Source organism: Lissotriton vulgaris, chromosome 1_1, assembly GCF_964263255.1.
Source record: "Lissotriton vulgaris chromosome 1_1, aLisVul1.2, whole genome shotgun sequence".
Taxonomy (NCBI): Eukaryota; Metazoa; Chordata; class Amphibia; order Caudata; family Salamandridae; genus Lissotriton; species Lissotriton vulgaris.
The window spans coordinates 828,741,434-828,766,891 of NC_141685.1; the positions used below are offsets into that span (position 1 = coordinate 828,741,434).

A 25,458-nucleotide genomic window follows, 5' to 3' on the forward strand; every position below is an offset into this window, starting at 1 on the left:
TTCTTTTTCCCAACTTCCACGGTCAATCTAAAGTGGTACGTGAGAGGTCTGACCTAATTTCAAAAGAAAAATCTCTTGATTTCAAAGACTTCAGTTTGAGAGCGGCTGTTAGAATATTCTCTTTCAGAGAAAAGGTCAAAGAATTGATTAAGATTTTCCTGGGTTTTGTACGATTAGGGTGTCTACTAAAAGGGTCTCTGAATTCTTTGTATGTACCTCTTCAGTTCATCTTCTGATTCTTCAATCTGTACTGTATCTTTAATGAGGGTCACAATAAAAGACTTAAGTTCCTCGCCCTCTTTCCCTTCTGGAATATTTAAGAGGCGCAAGTTGTTACGTCTAGAATGGTTCTCCAACAATTCTACTCTATCGCGGAGGGCTGCTTCATCATTTTTAAGTGTGGAAATATCCGCTTTAACTGCTCCCAGGTCATCTTTAAGGACTTCCACCGAATTCTCTAAGGCCACCGTCCTTGAGCTTAAGATGTCCAGTTTCTTCTCAAGCAATTCGCAGAAAAGTCTAATGTCACTCTGGTTTGATTCCGAAACGGCAAACCCTTTTTTTTATTTACTGTCTGATGCCACTGTGAGGAAGAGTGATTCCAAAGAACCTCCCGAAGTTCCACTAAAGACATCCCCTGCTCCCACTACCACAGTGTCGATCTCACTACTGTTTTTTGCTGGCTACCCTACGCCATTGTCATGTTATCCTCTGGAATATCCACATTTTCAGACTCCTTTTATGGATTAAGTTGCTCGGCTTGTAACTCAGCTTGCTGCTCCGTTGACTTAGGGAGATCTAAAGAGGGCCTGGAAGAGGAGTTAAAATTGAGAAAGGGATTAAGCAAGGGAGCAGAGGTCAAAGGCATAGGAACTCCTGAATCCATGCCAAAAAGAGGAGGCTGCTTTACTAACCCTGCTCGAAACCCTCCCTAAGAGCCTCTCCCTGTTTTACTACGTCTAGCACCTGAGGGAGAACTTTAAAATATGATCTCAATGATGGAATTTTTAGCACTTTTCCCTTTGTATCCCCGGTATGGCAAGGAGTTTTTTCCACTACCCCCCTCTGAACCTTTGCATGGAATATCTTCCTTGTCCAGATATACTTTGTTCGTATCTTTATTCCCTGCTGTACACTCCAGAGCCTTAGGTTCATGTACACCAGAATCTTGCACTAACTCACGTTTCCTTCCCTTTTTAGCCGATTTGTTTTTGATAACTTTCGGAGTCTTAATAGCTTTCCCTGCTTCTTTGGTAGAGTAGACAGCGTAAGCGGCGTAGGCACTATATGCTTGGCTGTTAAGGAGTCCCCCCTCCGACTAGCATGCCTCAAGCAATATGGTGGAGAGGACTTACAGAGCTTAGGGATGCCCCGGGGCCCCAATACCTCGCAAACTTGATGTTCCTCTCTGACACCAGCCAAGCCCGTCCACTTTCCTCCGCAACAGACTCCTCTCCTGCTGCCTTCGCTTCCTTCTCTTCCTTCTCCAGCGTGAGTACTGCAGCAGCAGCCTCTCTCCTTGTGCTGTCTCTGCCCACCTCTCTCCCGGATACGCTTCAGGAGAGAACGCCTCGGAGGAGACTGCGCGCCGCAATCCCCCGGCCTCTCCTCAATTCCAGGGCAGCCAAGAAGCAGCGCGGCAGATCCAGTGGGAATTCCAGGCACATTTCAGGTAGAAGACTATAATCGGGAGTTAAAATAGCGGGGAAAAAAGGCTGACCAAGCCCCCCGTATTCCAACTACAGCGTGCTACGCATAGATAGAGCAGAAGAGCTGCCCGCACCGACATGCGACCGCTCAACTCACGACCGCCATGTTCTCCCTACCCCCGCTCATTTTTTAAGCCTCACTTTTTGGACTTTATATGCCACTTACCTCCACACAGCTTTATCAAAAGATCTCCGAAAAAGTGATTCTTTGGGGGACCCGTAGGGCATTGCAGCGCGGGCCTGACGAGGAGCACCAGCCCAATGATGAAGCATGACATCCTTCGGGATGTGTGAGGGCAAAATGATAAGGACACACTGTCCCCCACTCACAGAGTAGTAGAATGTAGTAGAATGACTTACGTTACCTTTATCTTCCCTTTCTGGTAGGAACAGTGACTCTCGTTTGGTTAAAGATTTTTTTCCGCAGCAGACTGCAAGGGAATATTATCAATAGTCATGTGGAGTTGTGTGGCCAGCTTTCTTGGGTTTTCTTTTATTTTTTGTGCCCTTTGCTGTGCTCTTATATGTTTTTTTATTATGTGTTGAATTTTCAGCTGCTGGATTCAGATGTATTAACATATATTTACTTAAAAAGTTTTTTTATAGTGCACCCACTTCAGTAAATGTGTATTAAAAATGATCAAAGCCATTAAGAACTTTTTACTTTCTGCTTTCATTAAAATGCTAATCCTCTGCATTTTTTCGTGCATTTATTGACCTTAAAGATTGTTCTGTTAACAAAATAGTTTGCCACATGTCATACAAAATTCTAACCTTTTCAGTGAAATGTCTGTTTTTTTTGTGGTTTCTAGCGATCTGCCCTGGAGAATCTGCAACAGGTACAGAAATCAAACGAGGAAATCCAGATGAAAATCAAGAAACTCTCGTAAGTGCAATATTTTTAGTAAAGTTTAGCCTTGGTATGAAGATCATACGAGAACCTTGGCTTCCATTCACAAATTGGGCTGTCTGCATGTAGGGCTGTCGGTCTGTAATTAATTATTAAGAGGCGACTTCGTCCTCTTCTTTTGACACGTTTTCACAGAAGGTTCAGTGCAATTTATAGCAACTATCAGACTATACCTCCCATGCCTTAACCCTGAGAGCCATTCTAAACTAATGGGGTAACCCAAGGTAAGCAATAGGACCTGGGTAACGTATGGTACTCCCAACTAGAGTTGCGGTCGGCTTACCTTAGTAGAATCCCCTATGATTTATTTGTGTTTTGGAAATCTCATTGAATATCCAGGCGCAGTGGATTTTGACTCGGATACTCTCGTAATTCCCGCCTGTTCTCCCAGTTGACTCACATGTGCTGGTTGATTGATTAGAGATCCTTTTGGACCATATTGATAATTGGTACCAAGATTCTTGGGCCCCGTCAAAGGTTATCCAAGTTGGAGCCAGTCTTCCATTCTACATTACTATAGGTTGCTCTATTAGTCCTTCTTCACTGTCCTGATGAAGATCTGCATATAAGGATATAAACACCACCTGCAACAGCCAGGTCGAAACGTCATCGTCAACTGCATGCTAGCCCCCGGGTCCTCTCTGCACATGCAAGGCCACCTCATTGGCCTCAAACCACTAGTCTATATCCTCCCCCTCCGCAAAGCTCAACAGCAGGTCTTTGTGTATGTGGCCCCTTTCACCTCTAGGCACCACATTGTCACTGCTACTGTCCTCACTGGACTCTGAGATTCTCTTTACCTTCAGGTCCAGTTCTTTCTGGCTGACTTCATGACCCAGCAATGCCTTTTTCTCTTCCAAAGCTAAGGCTAGTTTCTTCTCCTCCAAGGCCAGTTGCATCTTTTCCTTCCAGGGCAAGGGTAGCTAGTTGTAGTTTTGAATGTCTCGCTGCTTGCCTGTCCTCTAACTCTGATTGCGTCAAGCTGCTAGAAGCCACACTGCTCTGTGCTCTGGATAAAGTAGGTGACCTACAAGCACCTTCTCCTCTGCTGGCTCTTGGCCCATGAAGGGCGTCCTTCTATAGCTCTGGGGACACTCTTTGCCCATCCTCTTCTTATGCCTCCAACTCACCCTCATCCCCTGCTCCATCACTCCTCTGTCCCTGTGATGTAGACTGCAACATGCAGACGTCTTCCCAGGCTCTTGGGACTAGCTGTCACTCCAGTTCTGGAAGCCCTTTGCTGGCTTCAGTCATCTTTCCTTGCATAGCCTCTTCAACTCTGCCTTGTTGAGGCTCTGAATGCTGCTGTGATCCACCTCCAGTCTTGCAAAACTTGCAGGTGTAAAAAACAAAGTACTAATTAAAAAAAAAGGAGAATTGAAGAATCACAAGGTTGAATTTAATATCAGGATTTCAAGGAATTTCTGTATTTTCACACAAGTCCTGGACACCACCAATAAAAATCAAAGTTGGAAATCGGTTTATTAGTTGAGTGTGTGTGTATGGGGGGGGTGGGGTGGGGGGAGGGGTGGTGTTGTAAGTACCCACCTCAAGTAATAATTACAATCGTCCCGCTGGTAGCTATGGTCATTTGCTCACATCATATTTATCCATATATGTACTAATACATAAGGGGCATTACAATTGAGGACAACCATTGGTTTCTAATAACCACTTTTCTCTTTATTTTCATAAATCTTCGCCCACCAAGTAACTTTAATATGAGGCATATGCTTTACATTTTTAAACTCTAACTCCATTCTAAGTGGAGTCATTTAGATGGATTTTTTAGAAAGAGCTTTTTTCTTTCAAAAAGATTTGGCATTTCGGGGACTCCACAATTCTGGCGCTCGATAAAGCCTCTGCCATGGTTTTCACCCGAACTGACAAAATGTACTCTCCCTTTGAAGTCCTCCTGGCACTTTTTTGTAACATATATTTTAAACTACGAATTTGCTCAAAGCAAAAATACCCTAGCCTGAGTAAACTACTAGTTAGTAAACTGCTTAGTTTGGTTATAATTCTGCCCATCAGATTTTGCTAATGAGGAAAGGTAGTCTTCTTTAGGTGTGAACATTAAAAACTTTTTTTGACCACCTCTTTACATCAAATTACCTGGTGACATCTTTCTTTGTTCTCCATTTATGTTGTAGTTCCACCCAGAAGGAACAGAATTTTATCATCTTACTTGCACTTGGAAAACACCCCTGAAGAAGGGTTTAAATAACCCGAAATGCATTGGGAATTTTTTTGAACTATTGATTTCAAGTGTCATTTAGTGTTTGTTAAAGCACATTTATACGAAACAGAAAGTTGCACATGTTTGTTTCTCAATTCTGATTACAGAAACCTGTATCATTCAAATTGCTTGTATTTATCAATATAAGGTTTATAATTTCTTTGTGTGAATTTATTTTGACTTTGTCATAACATTTTTTTAAAAAGAACTGTGAGAAGTAATTGAAACCACAGGGTCCTAGGCTGTGCACCTCACAGACCTGGGGGTTCCTAGGCCTTGAAATTGGTAATTATTGCAAAGGGGTTAGGGCTGTACCCCTCAGTGAGATAGCACGCTAACATAGCATAAAATAACTTTAGTTTTTTCAAAACACTGTAACGAACATTGTTTAATAAGGTGTGCAGGTCTACCCACATGCACAGTTCCACCCACACCTTAATCAACCTCCTGCTGTGCTGCTATCGGCTGGGGAGCTCCACCCCACGATCACCTGACAACACGCCCACTGTAGTTCGAAGATACATACTACAGGTCCCAGAGTTCACCATAACGGGATGGGCTGTGTTTGGGGGAAAGAAAAGACTGTAATAGTCCTGATGTCAAGGGCAAGGTGTGCAATGTCCAGATGGAAGGCCCTATTTTGGAAAGAATGTCCTCAGGATTCCGTGGGGTAACACTAACATTCTAGCCCATCGTGAAGACAACAGGCAGGCCACATGATGGGATACAGTGATTCCCGCCACCTCCTGCGGCGCACCTGCGCCTTCCTCAAATGCCTCTGCGAACATGGCACAGTTCCACCCACTCCTTAATCAACCTCCTGCTGTCCTCCCATTGGCTGAAAAACTAACTGAGCAATACATGCTGATGAGTCTCAATAGCACACCCCTGGGTGATAATTAAAGTGAAGTAGAATGTGTGGTTCTTTGTAGCACAGCATTGGGTGAGTACTTCATTTAAAGGCTATCTGAACAATTATGGATTGATGCTGGTTGATTGAGACATCTATGCGCTTTTTCTTAAACACATTTTGCCCTGTGCAGAGGTATCAGGCGTATGCAACATGCTTACTTTCATATTGTTTTGAAGTCTACTCATCTCTCGTAAGTAATAGAATACTGTACCACACCGCTATAATTGCTCCATTTTGGATTTTGTAAAATAGTCATGGACGGCTTAGTAGAATTGTTAAACTTTTCCAAAGTTAATCAAAACGTCCTATTTCTCTTCCAGGGGATCCTCATCAATAGTCATAAGCACTGAATATTTCTGCCCATGTGCGGAGACCCCGGAAATATTATAAAATTATATATTGAAATCACATATATCTAGCTCCACATATGTGTATGAACATATATAATTTTTTCTCACACCAATGCCGCCCCAAACTGAGGCTAAACAATGTAATTACCCATACATATACTGTATTTGCAAGGATATAAAAAACACATTAGGTCAAATAGTACTTGAACTCTGTGTTTTAATGAGCAAAACACTCATAAATCCTGAAAATTGCTAATAAATAGACATTGTTAGCCCACAGGCTGCATTGTAAAGCTATAGCATAGAAAATGGAAGCATTTTGAACAAAAACTGGCACAATGCCTTTAAGGCAGCCATGACCCCTAGCTTCCCATCATGCCTCAGGGGTGACAGTTAGGTTAGTTGTTCTTTCCGGCTCCTTCAGTCAGGACCTGGTTTTACAGCTCCTACCTTTTTTTGACTTTCTGTCAAAAATGTATTGAAATTCTACAACTTTTTCACTTTCACTCGACGTCTTTTGACTTTAGAGTGCTAGTACTGCCTTTTTTGTTCTTCAGAAAAGGTTTATTTTTGTCAAAATGCCTTCACTTTTCGATCCTTGCCCCTCTTGTGGCAAAAAGAAGGCCAGGACTGACACACATCCTGTCTGTATCCTTTGTCTCCCTGAGACTCATAATGCAGACAACTGTCAGCATTGTAAGAACTTATCAAGGAGAACCCTCAAGGACAGAGAGAGAATAAGAATTTATGGCCTCTCTGAAAGAGGTAGGTCTCCTAAAAGGCAGTAGAAGAGGAGAACGCGATCGACGTCGAGAGAAGTCCCGACCTGTTCTCCGTCGGTATCGGGATCGGCGTTGAAGCTTCCTGCGATGGCGAAAACATCTTCAAAGGCGCATTCTTCGACTGCGAAGACTGCAACGGCGAAGACTCAGGTACCTCCGTTGACGTCAACCAGGCAGCGTTCAACGTCTAGAGGCAGACCTCTGTTGTCGCCGGGTAGGCATACGACGTCGAGGCAGATCACTCTGTCGTCGCCGCGGCGATCGACGTCGAGGCCCAGCGCTCCGTCGCCGCACCAGTGATCGACGTCGATGCCCAGCGCTCCTTCGGCGCACCAGCGTTTGACATCGAGGCAAAAGCGTTCGCCGTCGAGGCACGCTTTGTCGACGCCTCATCATCGGCGTTAGACGTCAAGACACTCGTCGTCGATGCCGCATCACAGGAGTTCGACGTCGAAGCAGGTTGCTCCGTCGGCGTCACAGCGGCGTTCGACGTCGAGCCACAGGTCTCCGCCAAGGATGGGTCATCAGTCCCCGGCGTTGAGACACCAGCCGACACCTCCCGTGTCGAGACCGGTGTTGGGACCAACGTCGACACAGAAGACTCCTGTAAGGTCGACGTAGAGTTTGCGAACTCCCGGCCAACGTCGATGCAGAGAAGAGGCAGTAGCACCGGACAGGCGTTCCAGGTCATGGGGTTGTTCTCCTATACGCTCGAGCCCACCTTCAAAGAAGAAGGGATTTTCTTCAGGGCAGTCTCAGCCAAGACACCAGGCATCACAGAATCGCTCCAGACCTCGCTCTAGATGTCCTTCAGGAGAGGTCTCTTCTCCGGTGAGCCTGTAGTCATCTCACTCAGGCTCTCATGTCTCTCACCGGGACTCAGCATCCAAGACCTCGGATGTGGTGATCTGTTAGTCTGAGAGTGCATCAGAGAATTCAGCTGGGTCGCGGCATGAAAAGGCGCATCCATCTCCCCAAGCACGTTCCCCTGAGAGAAGAGAAAGGTAAAAGTCGCCTTCCGTCAGACTGTCTCCTAGGTGGTACAGACCATTACACCACTGGGCCCCCGACAAAGACACAGCCTCTCGTTTAACACAGCAGGCTGATCGGGATCGACCTCCTTCGAGACCCAGAGAGAGAACACGCTCTCCAGTGCGCTCAAGCAGGTGGAGGTCCAGGTCAAGGAGCAGGAGAAGGGAGCGCAGATCTCCTACCACTTCATCATCTACCTTCTCCCATAGAGACTATTCTCCCACATTAACCAACAGCCCACCGTCGAGAATCTCTCCAGTGGACGACATCTTCACTTTCCAGGATATCTTGGGCAGAGGGGCGCTAAAGCTGGGAATTCCAATGACAGCGCGCCAGACCAAGTCATCTTTGATTTTTGAAACGCTGCATCATAAGACAGCGGCCAAACCTCTGCTTCCCTTGGTTGCAGGGATAATAAAACCAGTGATGGACGTGTTCCTCACGCCTGCAACCATAAAGTTTGTACCGGCGAGGATTCTTAAAAAATATTGGTCGCTAGAGGAGGATCCACTATTCCTCCGAGCCGACCCTCCCCCGGACTCAGTAATCGCAGAGGGAAGGAATACCCATGCCGTGGCATCTTCCTCCACCGTCCCTCCAGACAAGGAGAGCAAGACGCAAGACTCCTGGAGACGAAGAGTGTGTGGCACCTCGGCCTCCTTGCTGAACGTTTCCAATGCAGAGGCGCTATTGGGCCGCTATGATAGGTCCCTGTGGGATTCCTTGCAGCGCTTCGTCGAAAAACTCCCTCAGGAAGATCGCAGGGATTTTGAAGAGATCCTTACGGAGGGCAGCCAAGTCCCCAACCAAATTATTAGTGCTGCAGCGGATGGAGCTACCCTGTCGGCGCATGGATATGCTTACGGGGTATGCGCAAGCAGGTCTTCGTGGTTGCTCCTTACCGCCCTAAAGCCAGAAGCCCAGACACGGATCATGAACCTGCCTTTCTCTGGAACATCTTTATTCGGTTCACACACCGATGAGGAAATGCAGTGTATGAAGGCGGAATTGGACACGCTACAAGCTGTCGGGCTTGAAAAGAAAAAAGAATTCAGAAAAAGGTTCCGCCCCTACAACAAGCGATCCTCCCGACAGAGGGTTCAAACCCCTCAGTGGCAGAAGGGTCAAGACCAACAGGGGCAGCAAAAATCCCAGTATAGAGGAAGGCGTTCCTCAAGAGGTGGAGGTAACCAGCGACTAGGCAATAACTCCAACAAGGTGCAATCCAAGCAATGAGTCTTTTCTTCCTCCAGCGCCGTTGACCACTCCAGTGGGGGAGAAGCATCACGCATCATATGGAAGAGTGGCAAGCCATTACAAAAGATCGCTGGGTTTAGCTATGCTTCAGAATGGTTACTTTCTTCGGTTCCAACATCAATCTCCCTCTATCTCTCCACTGCCAGCATCGAGTCATCAGCTAAAACTCCCACAAAAAGAGGTAGCCACCCTTCTCACAAAATCAGCTATCGAGAGGGTACCAAGATCTCAGAGAGGGAAAGGAGTCTATTCAAGATATTTTATGGTCAAGAAAAAAGGCCAGAAAGCAGAGTACAGACCCATTCTGGACTTGCGGACTCAACCTTTACATCAGAAAAGAAATGTTTTCCATGTTGGCGCTTCAGCAAATATATCCACATCTCAGGCAGGGGGATTGGATGTGTTCGCTGGATCTACAAGATGCATGATTTCATGTACCAATAGCTCACAGTCACAGAAAAGATCTCTGTTTCCGGGTGGGGACCTCTCATTGCCAGTTCAAAGTCCTCCCATTCGGGTTGAAGTCAGCTCCCCGAGTGTTCACGAAGTGCATCGCAGTGGTAGCAGCCGTTCTACGTGGCAGGGGTGTCTTCGTGTACTCATATCTGGACGATTGGCTGTTGAAAGGTCCTTCCCCACACAGGGTAAGGAACCATTTTCTAAGCTGCATCGATCTATGCCATCGGTTGGGTCTACATGTGAATTTCAACAAGTCAACTTCACAGCCGATGCAGCAAATACATTTCCTAGGAGCTCTGCTAGACTCCGAGGCAGGAAAAGTGTTTCATTCGGAGGAGAGACAGTCTTCCATCACTCAAAATTGCCAGCTAGTTCTCCGAAGCAGAGATCTGACCGTGCGACGGATTGCCTCCCTGCTAGGGTCGATGGCATCCTGCATTTTTCTGGTCCCCAATGCCAGACTACGGATGCGTCCTTTTCAGCAGGATCTGGAGGACAAGTGGGACCAGCAGTCAGCTCGCTGGGATGTCAAAATAACTTTGTCAAGCACGGTGCGAGCATCCATACCTTGGTGGATGAAAAGGCGAAATATGCAAGTTGGCATTCCATTCCATCAACCTCCTCCTGCCCAGACCCTGATAACGGATGCCTCTCTCAAAGGCTGGGGGGCACACATGAGTCATCTCCAGACGCAAGGACTGTGGTCTCCCAAAGAGCGATCTTACTATATCAACATGTTGGAGCTGAGGGCAGTCCATCTAGCCCTCAAAGCTTGCCTGCCCTCGATTCAAACATCATCAGTGTTAGTACAAACAGACAACACCACCACCATGTACTACCTGAACAAACCGGGAGGAACGCGCTCATGCACCCTCTCCCTGGAAGCACAAAATCTGTGGCAATGGCTCCTGGCTCGAAATCTGTCAGTCACAGCAGTCCATCTCCCAGGAGAACAGAACGTGAGAGCGGATGCTCTAAAGCGGCATTTCAAAGACAAAGAGGACTGGGTTCTCAATGACGAGGTAGTCTAAAACATCTTCCAGTCATGGGGTCGTCCCACAATAGATCTCTTCGCGGACGACGAAAACACCAAATGCCGAGACTTCACCTCAAGATTCTACCGACCAGGATCGCAAGGGAATGCCCTTTTGATAGACTGGTCTGGGGAATTTGTGTACGCCTTTCCACCCCTTCCGCTGATCCGAAGGTGGTGAGTAAGCTGACTCACTCGTACACAAAGATGATTCTCATTGCCCCTGATTGGCCGAGACAGTGGTGGTACACGGACCTTCTACATCTGTCAGAGTGTCCTCACAAGAGGCTGCCGCGCAGGCCGGACCTGCTATCCAAGATGAACGTGAGGATTCATCATCCCAACCTTCCGTCACTGAACTTGGCAGCATTGCTCCTGAGGTCATACAATACAGCCACCTAGGACTGCCGCAGGACTGCATGTCCATTTTGAAAGAGGCGAGACGACCTTACACAAGGCATTCATATGCATGCAAGTGGAAGCGTTTCTACATGTGGTGTATGCAGAACAATTGTCATCCTATTAAGGGTCAGGAAGAGGTAATTCTCCCTTACCCATTATATCTGGCTAAAGCAGGGTTGAAATTGAATTCCATTAAGGTCCACTTAGCAGCTTAACAGCTTACAGGCCTTCACCTTCCCAACCTTCTGTTTTCCAGTTACAGGCTGTGAAAGATTTTCTGCAGGGCCTGAAGAAGTTCTATCCTCTGTTATGCCCTCCGTCGCCTCCCTGCGAGTTGAACCTGGTGCTATCAAAATTGATGGGTCCTCCTTTCGAACCCATTCATAAAGCAACCTTGCAACATATATTTCTTGGAATGCTGTTTTTTTGGTAGCAATCACGTCGGCTCGCAGGGTGAGCGAAATTCAAGCTCTCTGTTCCAAAGAGCCTTATACAGTGTTCCATCTGAATAGAGTATTGTTGAGGACTCATCCCTCTTTTCTACCAAAGGTGGTGTCAGATTTCCATGTGAACCAGACCATCTTTCTACCCACCTTTTTTCCCAATCCCTCGACTCCAGCTGAGAGGGCCTTGCATTCTTTGGACCTGAAAAGGGTTTTAAAATTCTATCTAGATCGGTCCAAATCTATAAGAAAATCTGATCAACTGTTTGTCAACTATGGGTCAATCAGATCTGGTTATGCTGCTTCGAAACGTTCCATCTCCAGGTGGATAGTTTCATGTACCAAACTTGCTTGCCAATTGGCGCAGAAGACCCTGGGGTTTTCGTCTAAAGCACATTCCACCAGAGGAAATGCAGCTACTACAGCTTTTCTTCATAATGTGCCCATGTCTGAGATTTGTAAGGCGGCGACCTGGAGGTCCGTGCATACATTTACCAGACACTACTGTCTAGATTCAGACATTAGAGCAGATACACAAGTAGGCCAGGCCTCCTTGCGGAATCTGTTTAACGGCTGATTTTCGGCTGTTATACTCTTTGGTTGGGTCATGTGTTTCTCGTTTACCTGGGCTTGCTATTCTATTCAGTGCTTATGGCTATTGATGAGGATCCCCTGGAAGAGAAGGATAAGTTACTTACCTGTAATCCTGGTTCTCTTCCAGGGGTATCCGCATCAAAGTCATAAGTAACCCACCCGGCTCTCCAGGTAAATGAGACGTTGTCAAAAGGTTTACAGTTTATTGTTGAGCCCTGATTTTCAGGGTTATGCAAAGAACAACTGACCTAACTGTCACCCCTGAGGCATGATTGGAAGCTAGGGGTCATGGCTGCCTTAAAGGCACGGTGACAGTTTTTGTTGAAAATGCTTTCATTTTCTATGCTATTGCTTTACAATGCAGCATGTGGGCTAACAATGTCTATTTATTGGCAATTTTCAGGATTTATGAGTGTTTTGCTCATTAAAACACAGAGTTCAAGTACTATTTGACCTAATGTGTTTTTTATATCCTTGCAAATACAGTATATGTATGGGTAATTACATTGTTTAGCCTCAGTTTGGGGCTGCATTGGTGTGAGAAAAAATGATATATGTTCATACACATATGTGGAGCTAGATATATGTGATTTCCATATATAATTTTATATTATTTCCGGGGTCCCCGAACATGGGCTGGAATATTCAGTGTTTATGACTTTGATGAGGCTACCCCTGGAAGAGAACTAGGATTACAGGTAAGTAACTTATCCATCTGGAGGACTAGAAGTGAAAGTCTTGCCTCTACTTGTCTACTTGAACTACATGCACATAAGTCCTCTTTCATTTATTAGAACTATACACAAATCCAGAGATGCATTCATTTCTTGTAATACATTGAATTTGATTCACTGCAGGATACCTGTACCAGGGATTTCCTTCAGATGAGAAATCTAACATTGCATTCGTAGTCATGTTTGTTTAGTGAAGTGTGAGGTTATATTACAATGTTGCTTGTTACTAGCTACTCCTGTACTCATTGTCTTGCTACTGGTGTCATTTTGAACACAAGAAGCCAATGGGGATCTTGGGACAGGTAGGAATTCAAGTCCAGATCCATATTTAATGAATGGGTCAAGGGGGAATAAGGAGCATGAAATGTTTGACACAAAGTTCTGATTATTTTTCCATACAGTGAACCGGAATTTGGTCTTTTGCGTAAAAAAAGATGCAGAGTGGGGTCTTTTGATTTTTATTCTTGTCCTGCATACTACTTTAACCTGTAACCCCTCTTTAAGCATAGAATTAAATATAACGTTAATAGAGAGTGACATTGTCAAATTGAAATGGACATTCAGGAATGCCACTCCAAGCAGTGTTACAGGAGTAGGTAGGATTGAGTTAAACCGTTGCCCGACCTTGGTTGTAAAAATTGACTAAAGTGTGTAGAATAACCTGACTGAATTGCATACGACATGATGTAAGCATGTTTTTTTGTAATTGCAGCACAGTGCCGCCAGAGCAACAAGCCGAGTTTAACATGCTGAATTCTGAAATGAATGAACTAAAGCAAACCTTACATCAAAAGTACCGTGCAGAAGATGTAAGTATCTTTGGAAATAATTGGGCACATCTAATTGTGGGTTTGGTAGAAGTTTCAGCTTTTCCACATTGGTCATGATTTTTTTGTCAAATATTGCATTCATAATAATGTCAGTTTTTTGTGATTTTTCTTTTAATCCCCCCCCCCCCCCCCTTCTGCCCAAACTCTTTACTGCCATTGCACAAGCTTCACGGTTGCTATTTGATCTACAGCACCCAGATTGGCAAATTTGTTACTATAAATGTGCCTTATAACATTACAGACTTGCATTTCTAGTGAATGGACTTAATAGTTGGTTTCAAAATTGAGATGTGTGGAATACGGTTACAATCCATTGTTTTATTTATTGAGCCATATGTGGCTACGTGGTTCTTTTGGTGACTTTCTCAAATGATGCATAATCTTTGGCTGTAGTAATATTTTGAAGAGGATGTGGTTGCTCCTTGCATTTGTCCTACTTCTTCATAGCTCCTGCAACTTTATACCGTCTTAGACCACAGAGCCGGTGAGTTATACTGCTTGTTGACCTGCTTCCAAGCTCTAATCAAGCTCACTTTACAAATACTGAGCGCTAAGGGGCTATAATCATTTGCACGTTCAAAGATATCCCTCTTAGAACATCATTGTGTGTGTCTCTTCCCACAGTCCACTGCCCATGCTCTCCATTCCTTCTCTCTTGATCCTCCTTTGCTTTGCATGCTGTGCATTTAGATATTTCCAAGCATCCCCCTCTCGTACATCAACCCTGTCCATTGCCATAGGCCTTTTCAAAGGCCCTTGCTCCACATTTCAGAACCAGCAGCTGCCAGCACCTATATTACAAGAGCTTGGTGTGCATATGGAGATGCATGCAAGAAATTACTCACAAAGTAACTTGCTTGTAAGGTTCATGATGGATGACGAAGTGTCCCACAGTCTATCAAGCAACCCACGCAATTGAGCTCTTCGGTTTACATTGGCATTAAAACTGGCTCAGTAAAGAGCACTCCTAAATTGAAGAAATCTTGTAGGCTTGGGGGACTAAAAACTAATTGGAATTTTTTAAAGCACCAATGAAACTTGCACACAGGGCCACACAAAAACTATAGAGCTCAATCCAGTTGCTGTTTACGCAGGTCCACTGTGTTGTGGTTTCTTGGTTTCCCAGCAATCAGCTACCACCTAACCTCTGTAACAACATTTTTCTCGTGAAAATTAATAATGTAAGAACTCCCTTGAAAAATGTGCCCTTTGTGTGGCATCTCGATCTTCATTATCAATTTGACACTGTTTTCATCCTTCTCAAGGACAGATGGATTCTTTAATTTCTTCTTTTTAAATTAAACCAGCCTCCAAAATGGAGTACCGTGTTTGGAGAGAGTTTTTGTAAGTGGTCATGTATGTGTTCAGGGGAGGGAGCTCATCCGTGCCTTATGGAGCCTGGCAATGTGGCATCCTCAGGGACATGCTTCCTATACATGACCACCACAGATGTTTTTAGCTGTACTGGAAGTGGGAGGGGCATGCTGGCTAATCATGGCCCCTTTGACCCATCCATGGCATTGTGGAGTTGTATTGGCTACATGCTAGCTAACCATGCCCTGATAAAACACCCATGCCTAATTTCTAGACAATATTGAAACCTTTCTTCTGAATCATCAGTGAAAAATAGTTTCCATTCCAGGGACATACTATGTAACTCTGACCCATGGTTCATTTTGGAGATTTACCTGCTAACCCAAATATGATGACTCATTGGTGAAATATTTCTAAGCAAGCTTTGCGACACGCTAGCTATCTCTGACATGATGTCAACCCATCGCTGACCTATGTCTGAGCATTCTTGTAAGCATGCTGGGTATGTCTCCAGTACTGTTTCTAGCCATTGAGAAATTGTTTACCATTCCTGGTGATATGCTGGCAATGCACGTTATTATCATGACCAGTTTTTTGTTTTTCTTGGACCTTGCTGGCAACTTTCTGAACATCACCGGCATAATTGTGGCACGTCCTTGCTACATTTTGAAGATCCTTAAAAAGACACCCTATCTGTCAGTGGCATATCAGTGCTCCATCCTTTCTTGATGTAATTCTGACTATTGCTAGATTAGCGGTGGTAAAAAATGTTGCCATATGATGAACCTCTGCTAACTAAGTGTTCTTTCTGAATCGCTGCATCTTGACTTTGTGTGAAAATTGTACAGTAAAATGCCCCATCTTTTGCAAGGTTTTCTTGAGTACAACCCAAGTCTCCTAATGGAGAGGTCCGGCTCACTAAGTGTATCTCCACTGCTGCCTCAGCAGGTGACAGTTGTGAGGATGGATTGGTTTTATTAAATCATTTATAGTTTGTTCTTTAAAATAGTCGTTCATGTAGAGGTAGCTACCTGCCTTGATACCGATGCTGTTGGGTCTGCATTTATTGAAATTTCTGGAAATATAAGGCAGTTTATAATATGCTATACAAAACCTTCTCCACATAAGCCTTATGGGTAGTTTGATAGGGTATGCACCAAAGCCCACATGCCCTTAACACTGCCCTACTCATTGAACCCCTGGATGTGGAGATAATTGGGAATACCCCATACACTTTACAAATTAGCTTTCGCAGCTAGGAAAAAGCAGATAAAGCAGGATGCATGAATGCCATGCGTTTAGCTAGTGTGCACAAAGATAGTACCGCTAATTGGCAAGTGGATAATGCCCCCTACTTCACTGACCCATCAGGTCACTCTATATCAGTGGGTAGATTATTTCCCTAACATCTATACCACCTAGGACTCTATTGAATTCATAAAATGCCCCCAGGTATTGAGTTTACTGAGGTCTGTAGGGAATTCATTGAAAGTAAGAAGGGGAAGGTCCCAGGCCCATATGGGGCCCCACTACTTATTTTCTCTGCTAGGTCAGATCTGTGGACCCCTATGTTCGCCAACGGGTTTATTTCAATAGTTAAAGTAAGCCCCCCTGTGTAATTGAATAGCTCAGTAATCATGCCCATTTGTAAATAAGCATTGGCATAGCCAGTAGGTCTTGCCTTTGGGACCTTATAAGTGTTTGGCCAGAGATATTGACTTTGCCTATGTCTTTACGCTGTGCTGTACAGAAGTCTGCAGCATGCTGAAAAGTTATAATAGAGAAGTGTCGGAAGCATTTTTATTACCTTATATATGACCACGAACGCATTATGTACAACTGAACGACCATAATAAAAAAGTATTAACAATAAATAATGTCTTGAGTTTTTATTTGTCCTTTTAATGCTGGCAACTTCTATCTGCCTGTCCCAATGGTTGCTTGTTAAGGTTTGTTTGTTAAGTAACAGGAGGATGAAGGTTGGCAAATAGTACCTGTATAAAAGTCAGTGAGAGAGTCAGTCAGTCAGTCAGGGAGAGAGAGTGGGAGAGTCAGTCAATGAGAGAGTGTCAGTCAGTGAGAGAGAGAGTCCGACAGTGAGAGAGTTGGTGAGAGTTAGTCAGTAAGAGAGGGAGTGAGACAGTCAGTAAGAGAGAGAGTGAGACAGTTAGTCAGTAAGAGTGAGAGTGAGACAGTAAAGAGAGAGTGTAAGAGTCAGTCAGAGAGTGTGAGAGTCAGTCAGTTACAGTCAGCGAGAGAGAGATTGAGAGTCAGAGTGAGAGTCCAAGAGCGAGTGAGTCAGTCAGTCAGTCAGTCAGTGGGAGAGAGAGTCAGTCAGTCAGTCAGTGAGAGAGAGCCAGTCAGTGAGAGAGAGAGAGAGAGAGAGAGAGAGAGAGAGAGAGAGAGAGAGTGTCAGTCAGTCAGTCAGTCAGTCAGTCAGTGACCCAGTCAGTGAGAGAGAGTCAGTCAGTCAGTCAGTGGGAGAGATAGAGACAGTGAAAGAGTGGAAAACTGGGCTGGACTCCCTGGGTCACATAACGGCGCAGCATCAACAAAAATATATATGGAGCATAACTTAACCCCTTCAACACTGATGACGAGCTGGGCTCGTCATGGCGTAGCCTCCTCGCACGCTGATGACGAGCCCAGCTCGTCACGTAAAGTGAGTTTTAAAAAATCTCAGCGTACGAGCGGAATTCCGCTCGCACGCATGAGGTTAATAATCTCTGTGCAACTTGGTGTCTCATTGTAACTAGCACCAGGCAAACCAGTAATAATGCTCAAGAACCGAAGAAGAAACAAATACCACTACACCTGGGAAGCAGTGGGACATTTAGGAACGTGTAGCCCACAAGGAATACAGAGCATAGTCCGAGACAAGTATAACACGAACTACTTAGGGAACTGACAACAGGCAAAACAATGAAGTAGAGGAAGCAAGTATGAACACAAACTAGAAGGATAAGCGAGAGTGGTAACAACCCCCCCCTGTTGCCAGACATCCATCCATATTTCAAGAGAACATTAATAGGGATTCACAGTGGGTGGTACAATAAAAGAAACACAACTAGAAGGGTACTCACAACTAGATGAGGAATCATCAAAAGATGAACAAAACACATGATGGGTTGAAAACGATGTAAACATGCAATAGCCTTGTTAACCCCAAAACGTGTGCCTCTTTGAGAGATGTAATGAAATTGGTGTTTATAGACAGTATAGAGGTTACAACGGGTAGAAAAGTGGACTGGCATGGGGGGGGGGGGTTGCTTTTCTTTACTCTCCGTGCCATTTATGAACTGAAAGTAAATACACTGTCACTTTCAGCAAGCGCGGTCCATAAATTGAAACCGGATATCGCTACAAAGAACAAACAAAGAAGAGTGGGAGGTGTGCAAACATGGAGTGCAGGCTGCTAATTAGTAATCTGATCCATGACGAGGGAGGAATGCAGCTGCCAGCCTGCTCGCCGCTGCACGCTCACGAGAGCAAAATGCCGTGGGAGTGAACATTTGAAGAAGAGGTGGGACATGCACCCGCCTTTGGATATTTGCGTGCTTTTATTATTGAAAGGCAAAAGCCAATCAGATGTGTGGGAGGAGTCTGACCCACATGGAGAAGTTTTGAGCCCACACAAGAAGCCTCCCATAAAGGTAGCGCATGCGTGCTGCGCTAGGCTCTACCTAAAAAGGTGGTATAAAGCCCAGCCAAAAAATTACTGGCCCATATCTTTACCAGATTGTACAGTAAAAGTTATGGCTGTGTTTTACTACATCCGCTTGAGGACTGGGCGACCAGAGTTAGACGTTTATCATGATTTGTGCTGCACGACTGGCCAAAAAAGGTGCTCATTTTATCGATAACTCTGAGGTTCATATTTGTCATCAAAGGTGGCAGCCACATTTCTTTCTTGGGTATCCTGTTTGATGACAAATATAAATGGAAACCAATGTTCTATAACAGGAAAACCCTCTCTGAGAAATCCATCATTGACCTTCACGTTTTTTGTAAAAATTTGTGCTCAAAGCCAGTAATAGATTTCTTCGATTCATGCATGTAAATGTGTGTGCCCGTTGCATCTTATGGGGCTAGCATCTGGGGCACGATAGACAAAGTTGCTTAAACAAGTAGAAACATAATTTTGAAAAATCTGTTAGCGACCCCCTAAAGTTTTGCTAATGCCATCTGTCTTTCTCCTCTCCTACTGTGACATTCTATATGGGTATGGGAGGAGACTGTCCTTAACAAGCTTGCCATAAAGGATTTCTTACAACTTTATTCTTCCCTAGGTATTCCGTAGCTTGCATATGGGAACACTGTTTGCGAGTTGGTTGGGCAACCGCACCGTTTTGCTGAACCATAGTCTTCCCACCACTTAGAAAAGGGCACTTTAAAGCAAGTGTTTATGAGAAGGCCACATCAAAGAGAGATTCTTTAGATAATCTTAAATCCACAGTGCGTGTGCACAATCTGGTGCACGTTCTTGAGGGCCTCCAACTGTAATTTACTACTCTCTCCTGGTGGGGTGACAATAGTTGCATTTTGTGTATGCCCCTGCGAGTGGAAGTCTGTTCCTTCAACTATACATATTGTGTTCTTTTTATCTGCTGTCTAGAAAGGGATTCGGCCTCCATTCTCTAGGTACCCCGGTCTCCAAAGCTGGTTACCCTCAGGATCTGGCTCCCATCAATCACCTCCTGGGCTCAGAGCAGTCACCACGAACCAAGGCACTCCTGCCTCCAGGCTTCGCTCATGAGACGCCGCTTTTTTGGGGCCAGCATTGTGGGCCCTTTTGGTTCCCAGTACGATCTCTCCGGGAATCGCAGACTTTTTGGGTCCTCACCACTTCACCCCTCCATCTGTGTCGGCAGCCCCAGGCAGATACTTTTCAGTACCCTCTCCCCCAGGCGGTCCACTATACTGGCAGCGTCACACTTCACTGAGGGTGGGGGGAGGCACCTCCTACGTTCCCCGGTTGTCCGCTAGTCACCTCGGGGGGTAATCCGCCCAGCAATCCGCCACTCGATGTCTGGGACCGGCGATCGCCTCTCAGCTCAGGCACTGCACCATGGATAGTCGGGCCGGCTAGGCCGATTTCCGAATAGGAGCCTGCCGGGCAATCGCACCATTGCTCCCACTGGTATGCCCTCAGGCGATGGTCGTTGGTTCCAGGGAGCAATCACCCATTGCAGATTATGCCGCGGGCATTGAATCAGTCCTGTAACAACAGGATCTTCTATAGATTCAATAGCTCCAGCCGGACCTCATGCGGAGCACGTCTTACTCGGCCATGTTGTTGGCCATGCCCCTTCGTATTGCATATTGTTGAGTAGTTTTTTCTCTGCGGCTGACTAGTCTTTTCTCAAAATTCTTTTGCAATGTGCAAGAGACCATGTTCCCTCCTAAATTTACAGGGTTCAAGCCATGTTAGGACTGTTAAAATCACATGACTGTTGCAGATTCATCATGGTATGTCTTGGGCGTTTGGGTTCAGGCCCCAACTCCAAGCTGTGTGAGTAGTGTGCTCTTATTCATCGCCTGGGGATCTGGGATTTTATAGTTCAGCTTACGTCGCCAAACACAGCAAAAAGTCTTGTAAGCCCTGCTCCAGCTCAAAGTAGAGAGCACATTCCTGCTCTCTGATTGCTCTTCCTAACAGGTCTTTGTTGCAGTCCAAATTATACCGCAAGTTTAAGTCCAAGACTAAATGTAAGAAGACCCAGAGCGACTTGTCCCTGTCTCCCCATGATCCCAGTAACCACCAAGTAGTCAATGAATAATCTGATTCCGATGTGCCACCAAACTTCCTGGGTCATCTACTATGTTGCAAAAGATTGAGGCTTAGTTATGTAGGGCATTCTTTGGCACCTCTGGCACGCCTTTGAGCCCCAAGTCTCTGGAGCCGACCTCATGTCCGGCACCACAATCAATGCCGGTTACTGCCATGTCTGAGACTGCCTCAACACAAATGCCACCGAAGGTTGATGCCAATCTTATTATCCTGTCTGACTCTGACCTGAATCTGCCGCGAGCTTGATGTAGGACTCCTCTGGAAAAGTCTTGACGCAACCGGATCCAGTTCTCTCTGATTCAGACAAAACACCACCTTTACCTTGGAGCCCCCCTTCAGTTCTCCAACAACTATTTGGACCTTTTCCCTGCATGGGGCTGAGTTCTCCACCTGTTCCTTCAGCGAAAGAGACAGCCTCATTACTGTGGTTATCAGATGAGCAGCTAAAGTCCTGGGCTTGCGGTTGCCATCTATTGAGGTGAGAAAAAATATTATTACTGAAGTTTTCAGCCTCCAAGTCTTTTCTATCATTCAATGTATCTCTGACTGGCACTCTTGTTGGCACCATGGCTAAATCGTGCTGCTGCCCACTTGTAAATGGACAGGTAGCACAATGCCACAGACCTGCTTCAGGTGACCATACTTTTTTATGCAATGTTGAACTCCTAAGAGCCTGGTAGTTCAGGATTCCACTAGTAGAATTAACCCAGACTCATTCCCGATTAATTTCCTCAGATAGAAAGTCGGAGAGAATTGAGGCATTTGGGAAACTGACGTTCTCCTCGGCTTGCTTTGTCCTTCAGTTCACACCAGCTGCTTGCTAGGTAGGTAGTCATTGACTCAGGGCTCTTCCCAGCAGTTCTAGAGGAATTCCCCACTGTTAGACCTGTCTGCTTCTGGGAAGACTCTAACCACCATGATTTATTTTTGTCCCCCTTAGCCTCCCAGACTTTCTATTTTTATTTTTACATATGTCCATCAGGAGTTTTTTTTTAATGCTGTCAGGAGGCTAGGTGCTCCTTGGCGATGACGCCATTTTTCCCTCATAACCTGTGAGGCCTAGTCAGCCCCCTTGAAAATCTAGGGATCTCCAGAGACCTAAGATGGTGTCCACCAACTGTCATAACGGACACCACTGGAGGACAGGTCCATAGGTTAGCATTAGGGAACTTTCTAGAATACCCTAGAGACTTCTGCAGGTCTCAGGCCACCCTATATAAGGCCAGTGACCATCAGCCATTTTGGGCTGACCAGAGTAGAGGAGTGAGGCAGTGGTGAGAGGAGGTGGACACACTGAGAGCAGCTAGTTTGTCACTGAGGCTGACAGTTACTTCAGAGGATTGTTCCCCCTTCAGCCTTTGACCGATCCCTCTCTCAAGACATCAACTATTGATAAGGAAATTGAGCTACGTGAGAAGGAAGACTCTTCTTAATCAGCATTCCTGTAAAAACTGACAGGACCTTCCTTCTGAACCCTAATCCCATATCCCCTGCCCAGCGCTGCACTTACCAGGGTGTCGAGTCAGTGGTGGACCCCTTGAAGCGCCTTGGGGAGGTTGGAGAGCTGTGGCACCCTGGCGACCTGAGGAGCGAGGGCGCCGTGTGTGGACATCCTTCCTGTGAGGCCAAAGTGAGAAGTGACTGAAGGGAAGCAGCGGCGCTGCTCCGATCGGCATCGGGACCCCGGGGGCACCGGCCGTGTCAAGGGAGAAGGTAGGCGCTTCCGCGCATGCCCAGCGTGTAAACGCTTCTGTGGAGGCAGGAGGGGCCTAGGGTCGAGCAGGCCTGGAGGAGACAGAGCAGCGTCTGCGTGGCGATCGTCGTCCGCCCTGGGAGCCAGCGCGCAGAAGCGGAAGAAGAGTGAGCGCGATCGCGCATGCCCAGCTGAGCGGTGTGACTGAGGAGAGCCGACCGCGTCGGAGCACCGGTGGCTGTTTTCCCCCACCTGAGGAGGCAGAAGCGCCACTACCGTCGATACAGTAAGGAGTCGGTGGGCCAGAGAAGCTCCCTCGATCCCTCCCGACCACCGACTGCTGCCAGGTTTCAGCGCGAGGCGGAGGAGCACTCGCATCCCATCTAGGAGCTTCCAAGTAAGCCGGGTAGAGTGGGGACGGGAGGCGGCAGCACCGGGGAACGAGATAAGACGGTGGGACTGCCCTTGGGACCCAAACTGAACTGTTCAAGGAAGCGCAAATGAGAAGAACGGGCTAGTGTACAGCCCAAAGCTAAATACAATAACCCATAAGTAACTGGATCCGAAAGGTGGAAGTGGTGCAGGGAACCACAGGGTTCCCGGGTGAGGATCCCTACAGTTAATAATAGGTGAAGAGGCAGACTCTCAACCAGCTAGGTGTACCTGTCAATCAGAAAGGGGGGAAACCCGTACTAAAATTATTGGGTCTCCTTTTTTAGCACATAACTGGTGGGGTATACAGTAAATATCTACCTTCAGGTCTTGTTGTTGAGTCAAACAGTGTTTAAGAGCTGTGGGGTAAAGTACCTATTAAGGAACCTGTAAAAACGTATTGCTTTATCAGTCTGCATCTTCTTTTCAGTAGTTTTATTGGTGGAGTAATGTGTCACTGTATGTTAATGTGAAGTAACCTGACAGAGTGCGAAACTACTGAGATTCGCTCAACCAACCAAAGAGTCATCTTTATGCTTTACTGTACCAGTGACAAAAGAATGTGTTTTATTGCCCTTTTTCCACAGCAGGAGGAGTAAAAAGTAATTTATTGAAGTAAAAGTGTAATGTTGACTCCTGAAAGAAACTAATATTGCAACTTGTATAACTTATATCCAAAGAGCCATATTATTTTTATAAAAGGTAACGGTATTTTTGCAAACAAAGGTGTTGTGTCTTTATTTTAGTGGTTCATCAATGTGTTACTGTGGGTAAGCTGTGTAAGTACTTAGCCAACGCCTGGAGTTAGCTGTAGACCACTACTGTGCCAAGCTACCATATGTAGGCTTGGGTAATCTAGGTCCAACATAATTGGTGTTTCAGCGGTGGGATAGCGGATCTGTACTTACCCTTACTTATTAGTAACACAGTGACAACCACGAGACCCCACCTGGAGTTTTCTCCCTGCGGCCCTCCTAATTTACATTTTTGGTTTTTCTAAATTGACTTCTGGCGGTGGGTGGAGGTTGACCTCAGGTCACTCTGTGGATTTCTCCTGTATAGCATTTTATACTTCAAACAAGAATGGAGATAAATGTGGAAGAGCTAGACGATTATACTGTGCCTCAATTGAAAGAATGGTGTCAGCAGCAGGGGGTGTTTTTCAAGAAAGGCGCCAGGAAAGTTGAGCTGCTGACCAGTATTCGGGCATGGGTAGAGGCTCATTCCGGGGAGGAGGTAGATCCTGAAGAGAGTGACAAGGACACTGTCCTGGAGACCACAACACTGTACCAGGCGGGAGGGGAGAACCTTGTAACAGGTCCTAGAACACCTTCTAGAGTGGGCAGTAGTGTGTCAGAGAGGGGCTTGACCGACGCCGAGTTAGAAGACAGGAGGGAGGAGAGGAGGATGAGAATAGAACTAGCCAGGATGGACATGGTGAGGGAGGAAAAGAGGTTGGAGCATGAGCGGACCATCAAGGAGATGGATTTGCAAGCCCTAAACTTACGTACCCCCAAACCAGAGAATGGTGGCAGCGATAACCAAACCAACACCCGAGAACCTAGACCGTACCTACCAAAAGACATTATGGCTTGTTATGTACCCAGCGACGACATTGCTAAATGGCTAGCCGCCTACGAGGTCTCGCTGAGGGCCCATGGGATTCTGGAAGTCCACTGGGGAGGTGGGTTATACAAATACATGCCCCCCACTGGCAGGGATACTTTGTTGGCCCTTGACACAAGTGAACAGACCTATTATCCGGCTATGAAATTAGCGCTGCTCAAGAAGTTTGGGTTGACCCCCGAGAAATATAGACAAAAGTTCCGGGGCAGCTACAAGCTGGGCACCCAAAACTGGGTAGATTTCTTGGACTACTCCAGGAAGGCCCTGGAGGGTTGGGTAAGAGGCAGCGAAGTAGGGGACTATGAGGGACTATATGACCTCATACTCAAGGAACACCTACTCGAGAAGTCCCTTCCCGAGCTAAGACAGCATCTGGTGGACAGCAAGCTGACCAGCCCCAGGAAGCTTGCTGAGGAGGCGGACATCTGGGTTAGTACCCGGGTGTCGACTAAGGGGACTGGAGGGAATTCCCAGAAGCAAGGACAGGGCGCCCCCCAGAAGAAAGAGGGAGGGGAAACTAAGAGGGAGTTCTCTAAAGGGCCACAAAATACTTCGCAAGGAAGGGGCAGAGGATTCATCCCCAAGAGTAACCCCCCTCGCAACCCTACCCCTGGCCAAAGCCAGCAGCCAAGGGTTGTTCATTGTTTTGAGTGTGGTGGTGTGGGACACTATAAAGGAGATGTGAGATGCCCAAAAAGACCACCCCCTCCCACTGGAGGAAAAGCCCCGGGAATCACTAGTGTAGTGCTCGGGGAGGAGATGCCTTTGGTAAATGGAGGGGAGCGGGCGGGTGTCACTTTAGTGTCCCTGGGAGATAAGGAGATGGTTCCCAAGACCCAGCTGCCCTCCAATACTATTAAGTATGAGCAGTGGGTCACCATCAATGGCCGTAGAGGGGAGGCTCTGAGAGACACC

The 25,458-nt window shown here is 46.2% G+C and overlaps 1 protein-coding gene across 2 annotated transcripts in view; it reads left to right on the forward strand.

The window, feature by feature from the left end:
- The window catches only part of NUF2 (NUF2 component of NDC80 kinetochore complex), a 450,677-nt gene that overhangs the window by 237,009 nt on the left and 188,210 nt on the right, over window positions 1-25,458 (forward strand). For both annotated transcript variants that reach the window (XM_086957278.1, XM_086957269.1), the window contains exons 7-8: window positions 2,522-2,595; window positions 13,570-13,666. In XM_086957278.1, coding sequence (XP_086813404.1) covers window positions 2,522-2,595; window positions 13,570-13,666 — 171 coding nt within the window. The remainder of the gene's footprint in view (window positions 1-2,521; window positions 2,596-13,569; window positions 13,667-25,458) is intronic.